Consider the following 19,524-nt stretch of genomic DNA (forward strand, 5'->3'; position numbering starts at 1 on the left):
ATGATAAAGTGGAGAAGCTGCCCAAAGCAACCAATCACCTTATAACTGTCATTTACAGTATCTAGTATAGACTTTGAGATGACAGAAGCTGATTGGTTGCTTTGGGAAAGTTTTCCACTTTATCTCTTTCCAAGGCTTGATACATCTCCCCCCGAGAGCTCTCTCATTGTCTCACTCTAATACAAACTCACCTATTGGTAATCTTATGTATCAAATTTATCTCCTTGGTTTCCATACCTTTTAGAGAAGATGTATCAAGCCTTGGAGAGAGATAAAGTGGAGTAATTGCCCAAAGCAAACAATCAGCATCTGTCATTTCAAAGACTGTCTTAGATAAATGACACTTACAGTAGAAACTGATTGGTTGCTTTACACAATTTATCCACTTTTCAGGGTTGATACATCTCCCCCTTTGGCCTCCAAAAATATGTCTACTGCTTATTTATCTCAGTCCATAAGTCACTTCTATACCCGTTCTGCTTCTGATCAGCTCCAGCATCCACCTGAATGCTGCCCCATACTCCCTGCTTTGTCCAGACTACTATGGCCTGTAATTTGCTCCTCTTCCATTGTCCACTACAAGGCAGCTTATACCTCAGCAACCTGTGGATGGGCCATTTGCCATGTACGACCTTCATCCTCTTAGAACATGTCATTATTTTACTGTTTAATTTTATTGTTCCTTCAATTTCCCATTGCTTTTGCATTGCTGGTTTGTGTGCTTACTTTATTCACTTACTACTTCTCCAGTTTGCCACTGATTTTGCAGTCTTTACATTGAAACAGTATTTGCTTTGTTGTTACAACCACTTGCCAACATCATCCACAACTGTAACTTTTGTTGCTCTTGCCCTGCTTTCATTACCTATCCCCATCTATACTCCTTTCCCTCAACAAGGTCCTTTTCCACATTAATTTGCCACATATCCTTCACAATTATTCTTATTGCCACTCTTCTCTATACTCACTATGACTCACATCACTCCTTCCCATGTTTCCCATCTCTTACCACCCATCCCCTGCTCCACCACATTCCATCCCTCCTCCTCTCTTGCACCCCTTGCTATTCACATGCACACCAGCAAACCTTCTAACCTTATCCTCAACTCCCATCAGCCCCCACCACCTCTCATGTGCCCTGTGAATGCCAGGTCAATCTGCAACATGATCTCCAACTTGCTCAATCTCTTTGCCATCTCTCAGACCTGAATAACGCCTTCAAAGCCGACACACCAATTGTTTTTATTAATCACAAAAAATTCTTAGGGGGCAATTCAATTGTTTAGCTTGCCCCCCCCCTGGGCATCTAAGATAATGGGCGTCTATCAGAAAAATTAAATTGTTGCTCTTTTAGGCACCCAATTAGTATTTTATATGCCCAAAAGAACAGGGTTTAGCCACGGAAAGCAGATAAACCCATCTGAAGTTTTTGATTGGGTGCCTTAAGTCTTGTTTTGGGCACCCAAACAACAGACTTTACAAACATTTCTTCTCACACCTCCGGAGGCTGCCAGAAGAAATGTATCTCCCCAGTGGCTTTAGGTGCCCGAATGGAGAACAATTGAATTGCTCTGTCGGGCACCTATTTATATAGACGCCCAGCAGGGGGTGCTAAACAATTGAACCGCCCCCTTAGGGTACAGTTCTGTATGTTGTTTGTTACATGTTGACAAGTCTCACCATAAAGCAGACACTGCCCTTGATATGTGGAATGGATGTGGCCTGCTGGCTGCAGTACACATCATATCTGACCAGCTATTGGGAACCGGTAATAGATTTTCGCTCTTTGTTTTATCTGCTCTCACATTGACACTCTGATTAAATTTAACGTGTTTCTGCACACTTTCCAACAGTGACATGCAGTGAGGTCAATGGCTGGGGAGGCACACATGTATAAAACACAGTTTTTATTCCAAAACTCTGCACCATGACAGGGAGTATGACAGGGGAGGGAGTATGACGGGGGAAGCTCTACCCTGACTGCACGTCCCTGGTATCAAATAGAGATATGCAGACTACAGTACCTCTAATGTTTGACAAGAAAGTTAACCGCTTGCCATTTAGGAACTTGGATATCAGGACACAACACACAGTGTTCAGAAAATATTAATTTGTGGGCATTTTAACTCTCTGATAATTATTGCACACTGGTTCTGCTGTGTGTCAAATCATTTTAACAAATATGCATATTGTAAGAATATAGGCATGTTCTGGTTTTCCTTCACACAATGGGCAGGATTCTGCATTTGAAGTAAAGCAAAAAAGAGCAATAATTGTACACATGGACAACTCTATACCAACTGAAGAGGGATGAGATGCCCCCAAAACATGGGTGTATCATGTTCCAATATTTTTGTTCCAGGGCCTGATCAGGAATTTTCTCATTGGTTCTCCCACTAACAACAGCCTCCCCCAGTAAGCATCACAGAGTATACATTTTGGACTGAGAGACACTATCCCAGAGCCCTTGACAAACTGTTGCATGGAGCAGCCCTAGGGGCTATGATAGAAGGAGTGGACCCAATTACTTACAGAACAGATGGTAGTCCTGCTTTAAATAATACAACTGTATATGCCTCAAATGTATAAAAGCATAATATTTTATTTTTGGCAATAATTTATAATAATTATTTATATAACCTTTATGTAGTACATCTGCATACATACATTCACATATTTATTAATATGTTTTAATATATACTTATAAAAACATACTGAACATATAAACAGGCAAATCTTATTTATATATCTTAATGTTTGTTTTGGGGTTGCAGTTATCAAAAGAAAAAGGGAAAAATAAAACTATCAAAATTAACTTTCCTAACCATGCATAAAGGTGGTTTATATTCTAGCCTGTTAAGATTTAAGCAATGCTTAAACCTACTAAATGGGTAGGGTGAGATTACTTATCTTAGGCATGGCCAACCTGGTAAGGTATCTTTCAGTGACAAAGCTTTTTACATGTGGGCCTTTGTTCAGCTAATTATTTTACACAAATTCTCTATATACCAAACATTAAACCAATGAAATATGTAACCATAGATTCTGCAGTGTACACAGTTATCATATATATTTGTCAGCCTATGTCAGCATCCATAGAAATAGACAATATATGAATCGCACAAAAAGGAGTTTGCACATAAAACGGTGTTTGGTACTTGGAGAAACATTGCTGGTGGGCACGTTTTTGTTTTATATTCTTAAATAGAATTGGACACTTTTGGTAGGTGTGTAAGGTGAACTGCTAGCATAGAAAAACTGGTGTGGGAGTCATTGGTGTCCCGATTACTTACTGTGGGGTATGGTACAATATGTTGACATTCGAAATGTCGACACCATAATGTTGATTTGAAATAGTCTGAATGTGGACATCAACATTATGTCAGCATGGTGATAATGTCAAAGTTGTGCATGATGACAGTCTACATGTCGACATAGTGTTTTTACAGTATTTAAGTCCTAACCCTGACCCTATTTTAACCCTAAACCTAACCCTAACCTCAGTCTAACCCTAAACCTAACACTGCCATGTACCGTTCACATTGTGACTACTAACATTCACAAAGTTGACATAATTACCGTCAATATTGCATCCATGTCAACATTTTTATTGTCGACATTTCAACCATCTCAACATTCTGAATGTAGATATTCTGAATATCAACATAAAGATTACATACCCCACTGTGACCTAATTATATATCTGGTGGTTCATGCAGAAGCACAGAAATCTGTATGTACCCAGTGTTCAAAGTTGGGAGGATCAATGATGGTCCCCACTGCTCATTGCTGCGATTTGTGCCATTGAGCAGAGAGGGTGATGTAACAATGATGCTAATCCCCATGAATCTCGTCATCAAGACCACGCATTACACTGGAGAAGTTTCCGGGATCTGGGAGGCTGATCTATTCTCCAAAATTTCTGAGTCTCCCAGATATCCTTATAGAGTAGTATAAGATATTTTCCTTGTGATAGTACCAATTGTACAGTATAATAACACTCAATAAAGCTTATGGACCACATATAATAGAGTGCGGGATTCTGACACTGATGAGATTCAGCATGTAAGCTATGGCCGGCCCTACCATTATGCAGAATACCTGGCTGTGTAAGGTGCCACACTGACTGCACTAGTTATGAGGAAGATGCCACAGCCCACAGCCTGGCACAAGCAGAACGCCACAAGTGAGTGAGACAGTCCCAGACAGAGAATGAGTCACTGTCAGCCTGTCAAATAAAATACTTAAAAAACATTTTTCAAGTTATTTAAAGTAAGTAATTTCTAAAATCCTGTTGCAACATCTAATTATCTTCTCATGCTAGGACTGGGTCAGTAGTGAAATTGGGTATGGTAGCATAGCAGTCTGATGTATTATATTTACATATATTAAAATAACCAGTTCGTCCAGGGAATGTAGCTCTCTAGGAGATTTCTCTACCGCTGTCCCTGCGAGTTAACATTAGTACATAGCAGGGGCATTTTCATTCAAATGAAAATATCTGTCGCAATACAGACTGTTAAAAATTGCAGCTGTGCTGCGCTTATTAATGCATAAATCCCATAGTGCTTTCACTTTATCTGTGTATAATATCATTTATTCCACTAAGGAGCGCAAAATTTACATTTGCTTACCAAAAAATTAGGCACGGGATGGCCCTGATGTTAGCAGTCAAATCTAAAGCAATAATGTTTAGTCATTTATGTTGGTTTTGCCTTACTAAACATTGCCACATTGAATTAAACTACTTACAAGTTGCAGAAATCTCGTCAGTTTCAGGATCCCGCTCCCTATTGCATTCGGCCCCATGTGTCCTACTTGTAACATTTCATTTGTTTCAGAGATGTCTTTACTTCATTATTTCTCAGAGAATAAATAATTGGATTTAACATGGGGGTCACCAGAGTATAGAAAACCGCTATAGCTTCTTCTATTATATAGTTCATAGAATTAGGACTCAAATAAATGAAGACAGGGGGTCCATAATAGAAAATGACAGCAATCATGTGTGATGCACAGGTGGAGAATGTTTTCCGTCGGCCTTCAGAACTTTTGATCTTCATGATAGTTTTTAAGATATGGAAATATGATACCAAGATTATGAGGAAGCAGATTAAAGCAACAGCCCCAATGTTGGTTATTATTATTGCTTTGTTGATAGTCGTGTCTGCACATGCAAGTTTCAGTATAGGAATGACATCACAGAAAAAGTAGTCAATCCTATTGGGACCACAAAATGGCAGCCTGAAGGTTAATGTGGTGTGTATCATTGAATGAAGTGAGCCAGTAATCCAGATTCCAATAGCATACTGTGTGCACAGCTTCAAGTTCATGAAGTTAGAGTAATGTAGAGGCCAACAAATAGCCAGAAAACGATCATATGCCATGACAGTGTATAGAAAACACTCTGTGCTTCCAAAGAAATGGAAGAAGTACAATTGGGTTATACAACCTTGGAAGGATATTGTATTTTCCTCTTTTAGAAAGTTTGTCAGCATTTTTGGCAATGTGACTGTAGACAACCAAATGTCTAAAAAAGAGAGATTCAAAAGAAAGAGGTACATAGGTTTGTGGAGCTGGGAATTTTCTTTTACTGCCAAAATTAAAATAATATTTCCCATGAGAGTACATATGTAAATACAAAAAAATAGCATGAACAGTGGAATCTTCATCATCTCTGGATGTGGAAGTCCAAACAGGATGAACTCAGTCACTGAGGAATAGTTCTTATGATCTATTATATTTTTCATCTAAAGAAATCAGAAAATGCATTACACTGTTAAATAAATTGTATTGGTCATGTGCAGCAACTTCAATAAGACATCAGTGATAAAATAATGTACTGTAAACCAAGCTTAGCATGGTGGTTTTCTAACATATTCCAGAGATATCCCATTGCCAAATTAGTGTATCCTATAAATCAGTGATTCCCAACCTCGGTCCTCAAGGCACACTAACATTCCTGGTTTTAGTGATATCCATGCTTAAGCACAGATGGTTAAATCAAAATAACTAAGGTACTTATGAAAGTCACCTGTGCTTAACTATGGCTATCCTTAAAACCTGGACCGTTAGTGTGCCTTGAGGACCGTGGTTGGGAACCCCTGCTATAAATGCATGTGTTTTTCCATCAGAGGACAGGTTCTAATTCTACAGTAATTTGGCTATAAGTGTATGGAGTCCGTGGGGAATATTTACTAAAGTGTGGGTTTTTAGAAGTGGAGATGTTGCCCATAGCAACCAAACAGATTCTACATATCACACGCCGGAAGTTTGGAAGATTTATCAGCTAGGACCAATATATAAATCCCATTCTTTAATTTTTACGTATATTCAAAAGGTGTAGTCCTTCCCAATGCACAGATTATATAAATGGCTGCTCCTACTTGTCCAGGTCCTCTCCAGCACAGGGCTAGAAAATTTATACTGTAAAAACCTAAAAACATAGAGGACAAGTAGATGCTAATAGTGCACCATTACAAAAGTGAATTCAAATCAGTACAGACATCAATGCCAAATTCATATGTGACTTAGATAAATATATTCAGTGCAAATCACTGTACTATATGGTCCAGTCAGTCAATGTGATGTCAGAGGGCCTGCTATAGAGGAAATTCACCAACAATAAACCCAACATGTTTCGTCACTTGGACTTCATCAAGCGCCCCCTCTGACATCGGTTTGGCTGACTAGACAACAAAGTACAGCGACTTCAGATGAGCGCTGAGAATAATAATATAAGTTTTGTATACATTTGGCATTGATGTCTGTATTGATTTGAAATCACTTTGATACAGAGCACTATCAGCACCCACACTTGTCATCTTAGTTTTTACAGTATTGTTTTAATATACAGTACAGTATCTATATACTTGGTACACTGAGCTTAACTCGATTGCTAAGGTTAATTACATGTATTAAGTAAACGTGTGAGATGATGATAGAATCCCATTTATTTTTACATATGATGATAAGGTTAATAAAGTAAGAGATTGTATTACTAAATATTGGAAAAGTATAAGTTAGTATGGGCTGCATTTTAATATAAACCCTATTTTGCAATTAAAACGAGGGAAGAGTATAAGGCAGAGGTTCCCAAATGCAGTCCTCAAGGCTCCCCAACAGTTCAGGTTTTACATGGCTTTTACGATGTAAAATGTGACTAATACCAGATGTAAATACAAAGTGAATGTTCTACCAAAGGGGGCGTGCTGTCACTCAACATCGACAGCACGCCCCCTTTGGTACGAGACCCGGAGCGACGGTTTGCCCGTCGCTATCCGGGTCTCGCGCATGCGCACGACGGTGCCGCTTCCATCATGCGCATGCGCACTGGGCCAACATCGACCCGCTTGCGAGCACTCAGCGCTCGCGAACGGGCCTGAATCAGGCTGTAAGTGAAAAAATCAGAAGTGCAAAATGCATCCCAGTCATCATTAGGACCAAATTAACAATATTTGGTACACATGCAGTAGAAAAACACACACTTTGTGGGGAAAAAGGTGCAAATTGCATTTATGTCTAAGGCCCATATTCAATTTGAGGTGAAAAGTCTGGACTTTTCGCCTCCTTCGCCTGTTTTCCAGGCGGAAAAGTATCGCGCACATGCCAGCTATTCCCCGTATTCAATTCCAAAGTAGGCGAAATCGGGAACAGGCGAAACTTGGATCGGCGAAAAAATATGGGAATTTTCGGAAAATAATTGTAGGACCCCCCTAAAGATGTCCAGACCCCGGGGATCACTATGGGTACCCCTGTTTTTGCCTGCAGAAGAAAGTCGTTTTTTAAATAGATGTGGCAGGTGGTTATTTTCCCGACATTGAAGAAGTGATGCAGAAGAACACTTAGGTTTTTTCTTTCGTTTTTAAAAGTGGTCCCATCAAATTTGGGGTTCATGAAAACTGGGCAAAGCATATTTTTAAGTCTCTAAAGGTAATTTTAAAAATTCTTAAAAAATACTCTGCGCAATGAAAAAAACACCTACCACATACTTGGGGACCCCACCAGAATTAATTTCGTTAGTTTGGCATTTTGTTTTCCTATTTATTTTTTTTTACCCCAAAATTTTTACATTTTTTTTTTGGGTGTCTCGATTTTTTTTTTTTTGCACATTTCGTTTTAAGGGGGCATTCCCAAGGGTGCAGGCTATTTTTTTTAAGCCTGCACCCCTAAACCCCAAATCTGCACTTTTTTTCACCTGCTATAGGTAATTGAAAAATTATCCCTGTTTTTTTTTAAATGACCCTTCACCCCATTTATGAAAAACAATGGGAAGTTTTGGGAAATATGCCTGGGACCCCCTAAAGATGTCCAGACATGGGGGATCACTATGGGTACCCCCATTTTTGCCTGCTGAAGGAAGCCACGGTTTGTAATAGCCGCACAAGGTGCAATTTTGCGGCTATGAAGAAGTGGTAAAGAATAGCACTTAGATTTTTTTGGGGGGAAAATAACTATTCCTATCAAATTTGGGGTACATGAAAATGGGGGTAAGTATTTTTTTAAGTCCTTTTTTACCCCCAAACTTAAACATAACTTTTTGGGGTGTCCTGAATTTTTGAAAATTTTTTTGATGCAGTTTACCTTCAGGCTGCACGAGGGTTCCCGCAATGTTGTACCCCAAAACCGCAATTCTGCACATTTTTCCACCTGCTATTCATAGGTGAAACTTTTTCACCTATTACTTTGCATTGACTTTCCGCCTAGGCGAAAAGTCTTCCAAATTAAATATGGAGGAAACTCAAAACAGGCGAAAATGATGTCATCGGCGAAAAAGTATCGCGGAAACTAACTTTTCGCCTCAAATTGAATATGGCCCTAACTCTAAATGAGCCTCTAATTTATGATAAACACCGAAACTGTAGCTCTCTAAGCCCACTTGCAATGGGATATAAATAATCTCTTATGAGCCCTTCTGAAGCACAGACTGTCAAAAACTCTGTTACCTAATTTGAAGTTGCATTAGTTTTCTGTAACACAAATAGGCACGGCTTAAATAGTCATACAAGTTCATTTATTTATACACTACCTTTAAAATGAAGTGTTTCAGCAGTTTAGCTTCTGTCATTACTGCGATTTCTCTGTTCCATTAAGATCTTTCACTTAGTTCAGAGAGAAATTGATGGCACTGTCTTTTATATCCCTTTTCCATCTTGTAAATTGTCTGCTGAAATAAAATTAGTAACATACAGTATTAAACACTTATATGTGGATAGGTCTGCAAAAAGGTATGCAAGCTGCATGAATAAGTGTGTAAAGTTAGTGCAGATTTCATACTACAAAACATACTGTAATAACCTCAGAACATATAAATCAGCAGGTGTCAGATGTAGCCTTTTATACTTATTATTATACCCAGTGGCCTACAATAGCAGCAGAAGGTAGAACTAATGTATTTATGCTTTTTATCTCCTAAGGGGAATATTCCCTATGCTCTTATTTTGTCTAATTTTTAATGATTTGTTTACAGTTTGCATTATTGTATAGGTTTACGCAGAGTTTTAATAAGAGATTTTGCATCTAGAGCAGGAAACAAATCTTACATCCCCAAACCCTCTACTCTAATCAAATTACTTTGAAATAGGTATGTCCAGAGGCATAAGTTCATTCCAGTCACCCAGAGGCAAGTTAGAGTTTGGGCTCCACACCTAGAAAGAATATATGAAGATGATTCAATGGGGCCTAGAGGTGTATGATAATTTACATATCAGGTATAAATGTATATGAGAGTCTGTGCCTGATTTAGTGCTACCAAGCCCCAGGGTCCTGAAGTGTCAAGGCCCATGTATAGTTCTCCTAACATTAGTGCATAGGTGCAAACATATATACGTAGTATTCACACTTTGCACATGAGGCATCAGATACACAACAGGACACCGACATGCGTTTAGCTATGGCTTTTAGCCTTGGCAGCGCCGAATCAGGCACAGACACTCATATACAATTATACCTAATATGTAAATTTTGTTCCACGGCTCCAGGTGGTGGGTCAGTGTCAGACAGAGTCACAGAGTTTCAGCCTGCATAATCGGAGGTTACCAGTGTGTGGCTCTCTGGTGGTCCCTGGGATAGGTGTCTCGGGTCCCAGCACACTATCCAGCAGCAGTAGCTGGTGCACCATCGCTTGCTGCAGCTCAGGCTGAGGGGTATCATACAGAAGCCTTCCTGTCCCCTTTTGCAGGTATTAGCGGGGCTCCCAGGACAGAGCTAATCAACGCTGGAACAGCAGCGGGTACATCGCTGCAGAGCTGTAGTGGAAGATCAGCAGTCACACTAGTTTTCCTCTGTTAATCACATTATACTGTACATGCTATAGATGGAGGAGCCCATTCAGGGCTTGGCACCCGGATGTAGGCGCCTCCATTGTCTCTGGGACTTACGCCCATGGGTATGTCGCAGTTCATCCACTTCAGCTTTATGCCCTGGGCGGTTGCACTTCCTGCGTAACCCTAATATGTCTCTGGGTTTACATATCTAATTTGTATCCAGAAACATTAAATATTAACAGGCTAGAAAATTATTATTTATAAATTATTATTGATAATTTAACATTCCTGAGTATGTTTCCTGGTGGAAGCCAGAAGCTATATTCTGTGGTACACTGTAATTTGCAGTGTGAAAAGAAATGATAGCATAATTTAACCATATAATACACCTAGACTATGACCAGTGGTCAAAGTGAGCCAATTTACTATACAATGGTGTAATATACAGACATCTCTCATAGGAAGGTTCAAGCCTTGGAGAATGATAAAGTGGAGAAGCTGCCCAAAGCAACCAATCACCTTATGACTGTCATTTATCTAGAATAGTCTTTGAGATGACAGAAGCTGATTGGTTGCTTTGGGAAAGTTTTCCACTTTATCTCTTTCCAAGGCTTGATACATCTCCCCCTGAGAGCTCTCTCATTATCTCACTCTAATACAAACTCACCTATTGGTAATCTTATGTATCAAATTTATCTCCTTGGTTTCCATACCATTTAGAGAAGATGTATCAAGCCCTGGAGAGAGATAAAGTGGAGTGATTGCCCAAAGCAAACAATCAGTTAGATAAATGACACTTAGAAACTGATTGGTTGCTTTACACAATTTATCCACTTTTCAGGGTTATTACATCTCCCCCTTTGGCCTCCAAAAATATGTCTACTGCTTATTTATCTCAGTCCATAAGTCACTTCAATACCCGTTCTGCTTCTGATCAGCTCCAGCATCCACCTGAATGCTTCCCCATACTCCCTGCTTTGCCCAGACTACTATGGCCTGTAATTTGCTCCTCTTCCATTGTCCACTACAAGGCTGCTTATACCTCAGCCACCTGTGGATGGGCCATTTGCCATGTACGACCTTCATTCTCTTTGAACATGTCATTATTTTACTGTTTCATTTTATTGTTCCTTCAATTTCCCATTGCTTTTGCATTGCTGGTTTGTGTGCTTACTTTATTCACTTACTACTTCTCCAGTTTGCCACTGATTTTGCACTCTTTACATTGAAACTGTATTTGCTTTGTTGTTACAACCACTTGCCAACATCATCCACAACTGTAACTTTTGTTGCTCTTGCCCTGCTTTCATTACCTATCCCCATCTATACTCCTTTCCCTCAACAGTCCTTTTCCACATTACTTTGCCACATATCCTTCACAATTATTCTTATTGCCACTCTTCTCTATACTCACTATGACTCACATCACTCATTCCCATGTTTCCCATCTCTTACCACCCATCCCCTGCTACATCACATTCCACCCCTCCTCCTCTCTTGCACCCCTTGCCATTCACATGCACACCTGCAAACCTTCTAACCTTATCCTCAACTCCCCTCAGCCCCCACCACCTCTCATGTGCCCTGTGAATGCCAGGTCAATCTGCAACATGGTCTCCAACTTGCTCAACCTCTTTGCCATCTCTCAGACCTGAATAACGCCTTCAAAGCCGACACACCAATTGTTTTTATTAATCACAAAAAATTCTTAGGGGGCAATTCAATTGTTTAGCTTGCCCCCCCCTGGGCATCTAAGATAATGGGCGTCTATCAGAGCAATTAAATTGTTGCTCTTTTAGGCACCCAATTAGTATTTTATATGCCCAAAAGAACAGGGTTTAGCCACGGAAAGCAGATAAACCCATCTGAAGTTTTTGATTGGGTGCCTTAAGTCTTGTTTTGGGCACCCAAACAACAGACTTTACAAACATTTCTTCTCACACCTCCGGAGGCTGCCAGAAGAAATGTATCTCCCCAGTGGCTTTAGGTGCCCGAATGGAGAACAATTGAATTGCTCTGTCGGGCACCTATTTATATAGACGCCCAGCAGGGGGTGCTAAACAATTGAACCACCCCCTTAGAGTACAGTTCTGTATGTTGTCTGTTACATGTTGACAAGTCTCACCATAAAGCAGACACTACCCTTGATATGTGGAATGGATGTGGCCTGCTGGCTGCAGTACACATCATATTTGACCAGCTATTGGGAACCGGCAATAGATTTTCGCTCTTTGTTTTATCTGCTCTCACATTGACACTCTGATTAAATGTAATGTGTTTCTGCACACTTTCAAACAGTGACATGCAGTGAGGTCAATGGCTGGGGAGCCACACATGTACAAAACACAGTTTTTATTCCAAAACTCTGCACCATGACAGGGAGTATGACAGGGGAGGGAGTATGACGGGGGAAGCTCTACCCTGACTGCACGTCCCTGGTATCAAATAGAGATATGCAGACTACAGTACCTCTAATGTTTGACAAGGAAGTTAACCGCTTGCCATTTAGGAACTTGGATATCAGGACACAACACACAGTGTTCAGAAAATATTAATTTGTGGGCATTTTAACTCTCTGATAATTATTGCACACTGGTTCTGCTGTGTGTCAAATAATTTTAAGAAATATGCATATTGTAAGAATATAGGCATGTTCTGGTTTTCCTTCACACAATGGGCATGATTCTGCATTGGAAGTAAAGCAAAAAAGAGCAATAATTGTGCACATGGACAACTCTATACCAACTGAAGAGGGATGAGATGCCCCCAAATCATGGGTGTATCATGTTCCAATATTTTTGTTCCAGGGCCTGATCAGGAATTTTCTCATTGGTTCTCCCACTAACAACAGCCCCCCAGTATAGCATCACAGAGTATACATTTTGGACTGAGAGACACTATCCCAGAGCCCTTGACAAACTGTTGCATGGAGCAGCCCTAGGGGCTATGATAGAAGGAGTGGACCCAAATACTTACAGACCAGATGGTAGTCCTGCTTTAAATAATACAACTGTATATGCCTCAAATGTATAAAAGCATGATATTTTATTTTTGGCAATAATTTATAATAATTACTTATATAACCTTTATGTAGTACATCTGCATACATACATTCACATATTTATTAATATTTTTTAATATATACTTAGAAAAACATACTGAACATATAAACAGGCAAATCTTATTTATATATCTTAATGTTTGTTTTGGGGTTGCAGTTATCAAAAGAAAAAGGGAAAAATAAAACTATCAAAATGAACTTTCATAACCATGCATAAAGGTGGTTTATATGCTAGCCTGTTAAGATTTAAGCAATGCTTAAACCTACTAAATGGGTAGGGTGAGATTACTTATCTTAGGCATGGCCAACCTGGTAAGGTATCTTTCAGTGATAAAGCTTTTTACATGTGGGCCTTTGTTCAGCTAATTATTTTACACAAATTCTCTATATACCAAACATTAAACCAATGAAATATGTAACCATAGATTCTGCAGTGTACACAGTTATCATATATATTTGTCAGCCTATGTCAGCATCCATAGAAATAGACAATATATGAATCGCACAAAAAGGAGTTTGCACATAAAACGGTGTTTGGTACTTGGAGAGAATTGCTGGTGGGCACGTTTTTGTTTTATATTCTTAAATAGAATTGGACACTTTTGGAAGGTGTGTAAGGTGAAATGCTAGCATGGAAAAACTGGTGTGGGAGTCATTGGTGTCCCGATTACTTACTGTGGGGTATGGTACAATATGTTGGCATTCGAAATGTCGACACCATAATGTTGATTTGAAATAGTCTGAATGTGGACATCAACATTATGTCAGCATGGTGATAATGTCAAAGTTGTGCATGATGACAGTCTACATGTTGACATGGTGTTTTTACAGTATTTAAGTCCTAACCCTGACCCTATTTTAACCCTAAACCTAACCCTAACCTCAGTGTAACCCTAAACCTAACACTGCCATGTGCTGTTCACATTGTGACTGCTAACTTTCACAAAGTTGACATAATTACCGTCAATATTGCATCCATGTCAAAAATTTTATTGTCGACATTTCAACCATCTCAACATTCTGAATGTAGATATTCTGAATATCAACATAAAGATTACATACCCCACTGTGACCTAATTATATATCTGGTGGTCCATGCTGAAGCACAGAAATCTGTATGCACCCAGTGTTCAAAGTTGGGAGGATCAATGATGGTCCCCACTGCTCATTGCTGCGATTTGTGCCATTGAGCAGAGAGGGTGATGTAACAATGATGCTAATCCCCATGAATCTCGTCATCAAGACCACGCATTACACTGGAGAAGTTTCCGGGATCTGGGAGGCTGATCTATTCTCCAAAATTTCTGAGTCTCCCAGATATCCTTATAGAGTAGTATAAGATATTTTCCTTGTGATAGTACCAATTGTACAGTATAATAACACTCAAAAAAGCTTATGGACCACATATAATAGAGTGTGGGATTCTGACACTGATGAGATTCAGCATGTAAGCTATGGCCGGCCCTACCATTATGCAGAATACCTGGCTGTGTAAGGTGCCACACTGACTGCACTAGTTATGAGGAAGATGCCACAGCCCACAGCCTGGCACAAGCAGAACGCCACAAGTGAGTGAGACAGTCCCAGACAGAGAATGAGTCACTGTCAGCCTGTCAAATAAAATACTTAAAAAACATTTTTCAAGTTATTTAAAGTAAGTAATTTCTAAATCCTGTTGCAACATCTAATTATCTTCTCATGCTAGGACTGGGTCAGTAGTGAAATTGGGTATGGTAGCATAGCAGTCTGATGTATTATATTTACATATATTAAAATAACCAGTTTGTCCAGGGAATGTAGCTCTCTAGGAGATTTCTCTACCGCTGTCCCTGCGAGTTAACATTAGTACATAGCAGGGGCATTTTCATTCAAATGAAAATATCTGTCGCAATACAGACTGTTAAAAATTGCAGCTGTGCTGCGCTTATTAATGCATAAATCCCATAGTGCTTTCACTTTATCTGTGTATAATATCATTTATTCCACTAAGGAGCGCAAAATTTACATTTGCTTACCAAAAAATTAGGCACGGGATGGCCCTGATGTTAGCAGTCAAATCTAAAGCAATAATGTTTAGTAATTTATGTTGGTTTTGCCTTACTAAACATTGCCACATTAAATTAAACTACTAAGTTGCAGAAATCTCGTCAGTTTCAGGATCCCGCTCCCTATTGCATTCGGCCCCATGTGTCCTACTTGTAACATTTCATTTGTTTCAGAGATGTCTTAACTTCATTATTTCTCAGAGAATAAATAATTGGATTTAACATGGGGGTCACCAGAGTATAGAAAACCGCTATAGCTTCTTCTATTACATAGTTCATAGAATTAGGACTCAAATAAATGAAGACAGGGGGTCCATAATAGAAAATGACAGCAATCATGTGTGATGCACAAGTGGAGAATGTTTTCCGTCGGCCTTCAGAACTTTTGATCTTCATGATAGTTTTTAAGATATGGAAATATGATACCAAGATTATGAGGAAGCAGATTAAAGCAACAGCCCCAATGTTGGTTATTATTATTGCTTTGTTGATAGTCGTGTCTGCACATGCAAGTTTCAGTATAGGAATGACATCACAGAAAAAGTAGTCAATCCTATTGGGACCACAAAATGGCAGCCTGAAGGTTAATGTGGTGTGTATCATTGAATGAAGTGAGCCAGTAATCCAGATTCCAGTAGCATACTGTGTGCACAGCTTCAAGTTCATGAAGTTAGAGTAATGTAGAGGCCAACAAATAGCTAGAAAACGATCATATGCCATGACAGTGTATAGAAAACACTCTGTGCTTCCAAAGAAATGGAAGAAGTACAATTGGGTTATACAACCTTGGAAGGATATTTTATTTTCCTCTTTTAGAAAGTTTGTCATTTTTGGCAATGTGACTGTAGACAACCAAATGTCTAAAAAAGAGAGATTCAAAAGAAAGAGGTACATAGGTTTGTGGAGCTGGGAATTTTCTTTTACTGCCAAAATTAAAATAAGATTTCCTATGAGAGTACATATGTAAATACAAAAAAATAGCATGAACAGTGGAATCTTCATCACCTCTGGATGTGGAAGTCCAAACAGGATGAACTCAGTCACTGAGGAATAGTTCTTATGATCTATCATATTTTTCATCTCAAGAAATCAGAAAATGCATTACACTGTTAAATAAATTGTATTGGTCATGTGCAGCAACTTCAATAAGACATCAGTGATAAAATAATGTACTGTAAACCAAGCTTAACCTGGTGGTTTTCTAACATATTCTAGAGATATCTCATTTCCAAATTAGTGTATCCTATAAATGCATGTGTTTTTCCATCAGAGGACAGGTTCTAATTCTACAGTAATTTGGCTATAAGTGTATGGAGTCCGTGGGGAATATTTACTAAAGTGTGGGTTTTTAGAAGTGGAGATGTTGCCCATAGCAACCAAACAGATTCTACATATCACACGCCGGAAGTTTGGAAGATTTAACAGCTAGGACCAATATATAAATCCCATTCTTTAATTTTTACTTATATTCATAAGGTGTAGTCCTTCCCAATGCACAGATTATGTAAATGGCTGCTCCTACTTGTCCAGGTCCTCTCCAGCACAGGGCTAGAAAATTTATACTGTAAAAACCTAAAAACATAGAGGACAAGTAGATGGTAATAGTGCACCATTACAAAAGTGAATTCAAATCAGTACAGACATCAATGCCAAATTCATATGTGACTTAGATAAATATATTCAGTGCTTATCTGAAATCACTGTACTCTATGGTCCAGTCAGTCAATGTGATGTCAGAGGGCCTGCTACAGAGGAAATTCACCAACAATAAACCCAACATGTTTCGTCACTTGGACTTCATCAAGCGCCCCCTCTGACATCGGTTTGGCTGACTAGACCACAAAGTACAACGACTTCAGATGAGCGCTGAGAATAATAATATAAGTTATGTATACATTTGGCATTGATGTCTGATACAGAGCACTATCAGCGCCCACATTTATCATCTTTGTTTTTACAGTATTGTTTTAATATACAGTACAGTATCTGTATAGTTGGTACACTGAGCTTAACTCGATTGCTAAGGTTAATTACATGTATTAAGTAAACGTGTGAGATGATGATAGAATCCCATTTATTTTTACATATGATGCTAAGGTTAATAAAGTAAGAGATTGTATTACTAAATATTGGAAAAGTATAAGTTAGTATGGGCTGCATTTTAATATAAACCCTATTTTGCAATTAAAACGAGGGAAGAGTATAAGGCAGAGGTTCCCAAACGCAGTCCTCAAGGCTCCCCAACTGTTCAGGTTTTACATGGCATTTACGATGTAAAATGTGACTAATACCAGATGTAAATACAAAGTGAATGTTCTACCAAAGGGGGCGTGCTGTCACTCAACATCGACAGCACGCCCCCTTTGGTACGAGACCCGGAGCGACGGTTTGCCCGTCGCTATCCGGGTCTTGCGCATGCGCACGACGGAGCCGCCTCCATCATGCGCATGCGCACTGGGCCAACATCGACCCACTTGCGAGCACTCAGCGCTCGCGAGCGGGTCTGAATCAGGCCCTAAGTGAAAAAATCAGAAGTGCAAAATGCATCCCAGTCATCATTAGGACCAAATTAACAATATTTGGTACACATGCAGTAGAAAAACACACACTTTGTGGGGAAAAAGGTGCAAATTGCATTTATGTCTAAGGCCCATATTCAATTTGAGGTGAAAAGTCTGGACTTTTCGCCTCCTTCGCCTGTTTTCCAGGCGGAAAACTATCGCGCACATGCCAGCTATTCCCCGTATTCAATTCCAAAGTAGGCGAAATCGGGAACAGGCGAAACTTGGATCGGCGAAAAAATATGGGAATGTTCGGAAAATAATTGTAGGACCCCCCCTAAAGATGTCCAGACCCCGAGGATCACTATGGGTACCCCCGTTTTTGCATGCAGAAGAAAGTCGTTTTTTAAATAGATGTGGCAGGTGGTTATTTTCCCGACATTGAAGAAGTGATGCAGAAGAACACTTAGGTTTTTTCTTTCGTTTTTAAAAGTGGTCCCATCAAATTTGGGGTTCATGAAAACTGGGCAAAGCATATTTTTAAGTCTCTAAAGGTAATTTTAAAAATTCTTAAAAAATACTCTGCGCAATGAAAAAAACACCAACCACATACTTGGGGACCCCACCAGAATTAATTTCGTTAGTTTGGCATTTTGTTTTCCTATTTATTTTTTTTTACCCCAAAATTTTTACATTTTTTTTTTGGGTGTCTCGATTTTTTTTTTTTTTGCACATTTCGTTTTAAGGGGGCATTCCCAAGGGTGCAGGCTATTTTTTTTAAGCCTGCATCCCTAAACCCCAAATCTGCACTTTTTTTCACCTGCTATAGGTAATTGAAAAATTATCCCTGTTTTTTTTTAAATGACCCTTCACCCCATTTATGAAAAAAAATGGGAAGTTTTGGGAAATATGCCTGGGACCCCCTAAAGATGTCCAGACATGGGGGATCACTATGGGTACCCCCATTTTTGCCTGCTGAAGAAAGTCAGGGTTTGTAATAGCCGCACAAGGTGCACTTTTGCGGCTATGAAGAAGTGGTAAAGAATAGCACTTAGATTTTTTTGGGGGGAAAATAACTATTCCTATCAAATTTGGGGTACATGAAAATGGGGGTAAGTATTTTTTTAAGTCCTTAAAGTTATTTTTAAAAATCTGCAAAATTGCACCTGCCGCTTGTCCCTGCAATGAAGAAAACACCTGCCGCATACATGGGGACCCGACCTGAATTAATTTAGATAGTTTGGCACTTTGTTCCCCTATATTTATTTTTTTACCCCCAAACTTAAACAGAACTTTTTGGGGTGTCCTGAATATTTGAAATTTTTTTTGATGCAGTTTACTTTCAGGCTGCACGAGGGTTCCCGCAATGTTGTACCCCAAAACCGCAATTCTGCACATTTTTCCACCTGCTATTCATACTATTACATTGCATTGACTTTCCGCCTAGGCAAAAAGTCTTCCAAATTGAATATGGAGGAAACTCAAAACAGGCGAAAATGATGTCATCGGCGAAAAAGTATCGCGGAAACTAACTTTTCGCCTCAAATTGAATATGGCCCTAACTCTAAATGAGCCTCTAATTTATGATAAACACCGAAACTGTAGCTCTCTAAACCCACTTGCAATGGGATATAAGTAATCTCTTTTGAGCC

General features: G+C 39.3%; 2 protein-coding genes across 2 annotated transcripts; both read right to left on the minus strand.

Moving 5' to 3' along the window:
• Nucleotides 1–4,814: 4,814 nt before the first annotated feature.
• LOC148526564 (olfactory receptor 10G7-like) lies at nucleotides 4,815–5,750 on the minus strand. The gene has a single exon (XM_088470173.1). The coding sequence runs from the start codon at nucleotides 5,748–5,750 to the stop codon at nucleotides 4,815–4,817; it is 936 nt and encodes a 311-aa protein (XP_088326299.1).
• Nucleotides 5,751–15,518: 9,768 nt separating this feature from the next.
• On the minus strand, nucleotides 15,519–16,451 carry LOC148526565 (olfactory receptor 10G7-like). The gene has a single exon (XM_088470175.1). It carries the CDS (start codon nucleotides 16,449–16,451, stop codon nucleotides 15,519–15,521), a length of 933 nt encoding a protein of 310 aa, XP_088326301.1.
• Nucleotides 16,452–19,524: the final 3,073 nt, after the last annotated feature.

This window comes from Taudactylus pleione, unplaced genomic scaffold, assembly GCF_031769625.1.
Source record: "Taudactylus pleione unplaced genomic scaffold, aTauple2 ptg000095l, whole genome shotgun sequence".
In the NCBI taxonomy this organism is placed as follows: domain Eukaryota; kingdom Metazoa; phylum Chordata; class Amphibia; order Anura; family Myobatrachidae; genus Taudactylus; species Taudactylus pleione.

Coding starts and splice junctions, on each gene's coding strand:
- LOC148526564 (XM_088470173.1), bottom strand. CDS start 5,750: ATGAAAAATATAATAGATCATAAGAACTATTCCTCAGTGACTGAGTTC.
- LOC148526565 (XM_088470175.1), bottom strand. CDS start 16,451: ATGAAAAATATGATAGATCATAAGAACTATTCCTCAGTGACTGAGTTC.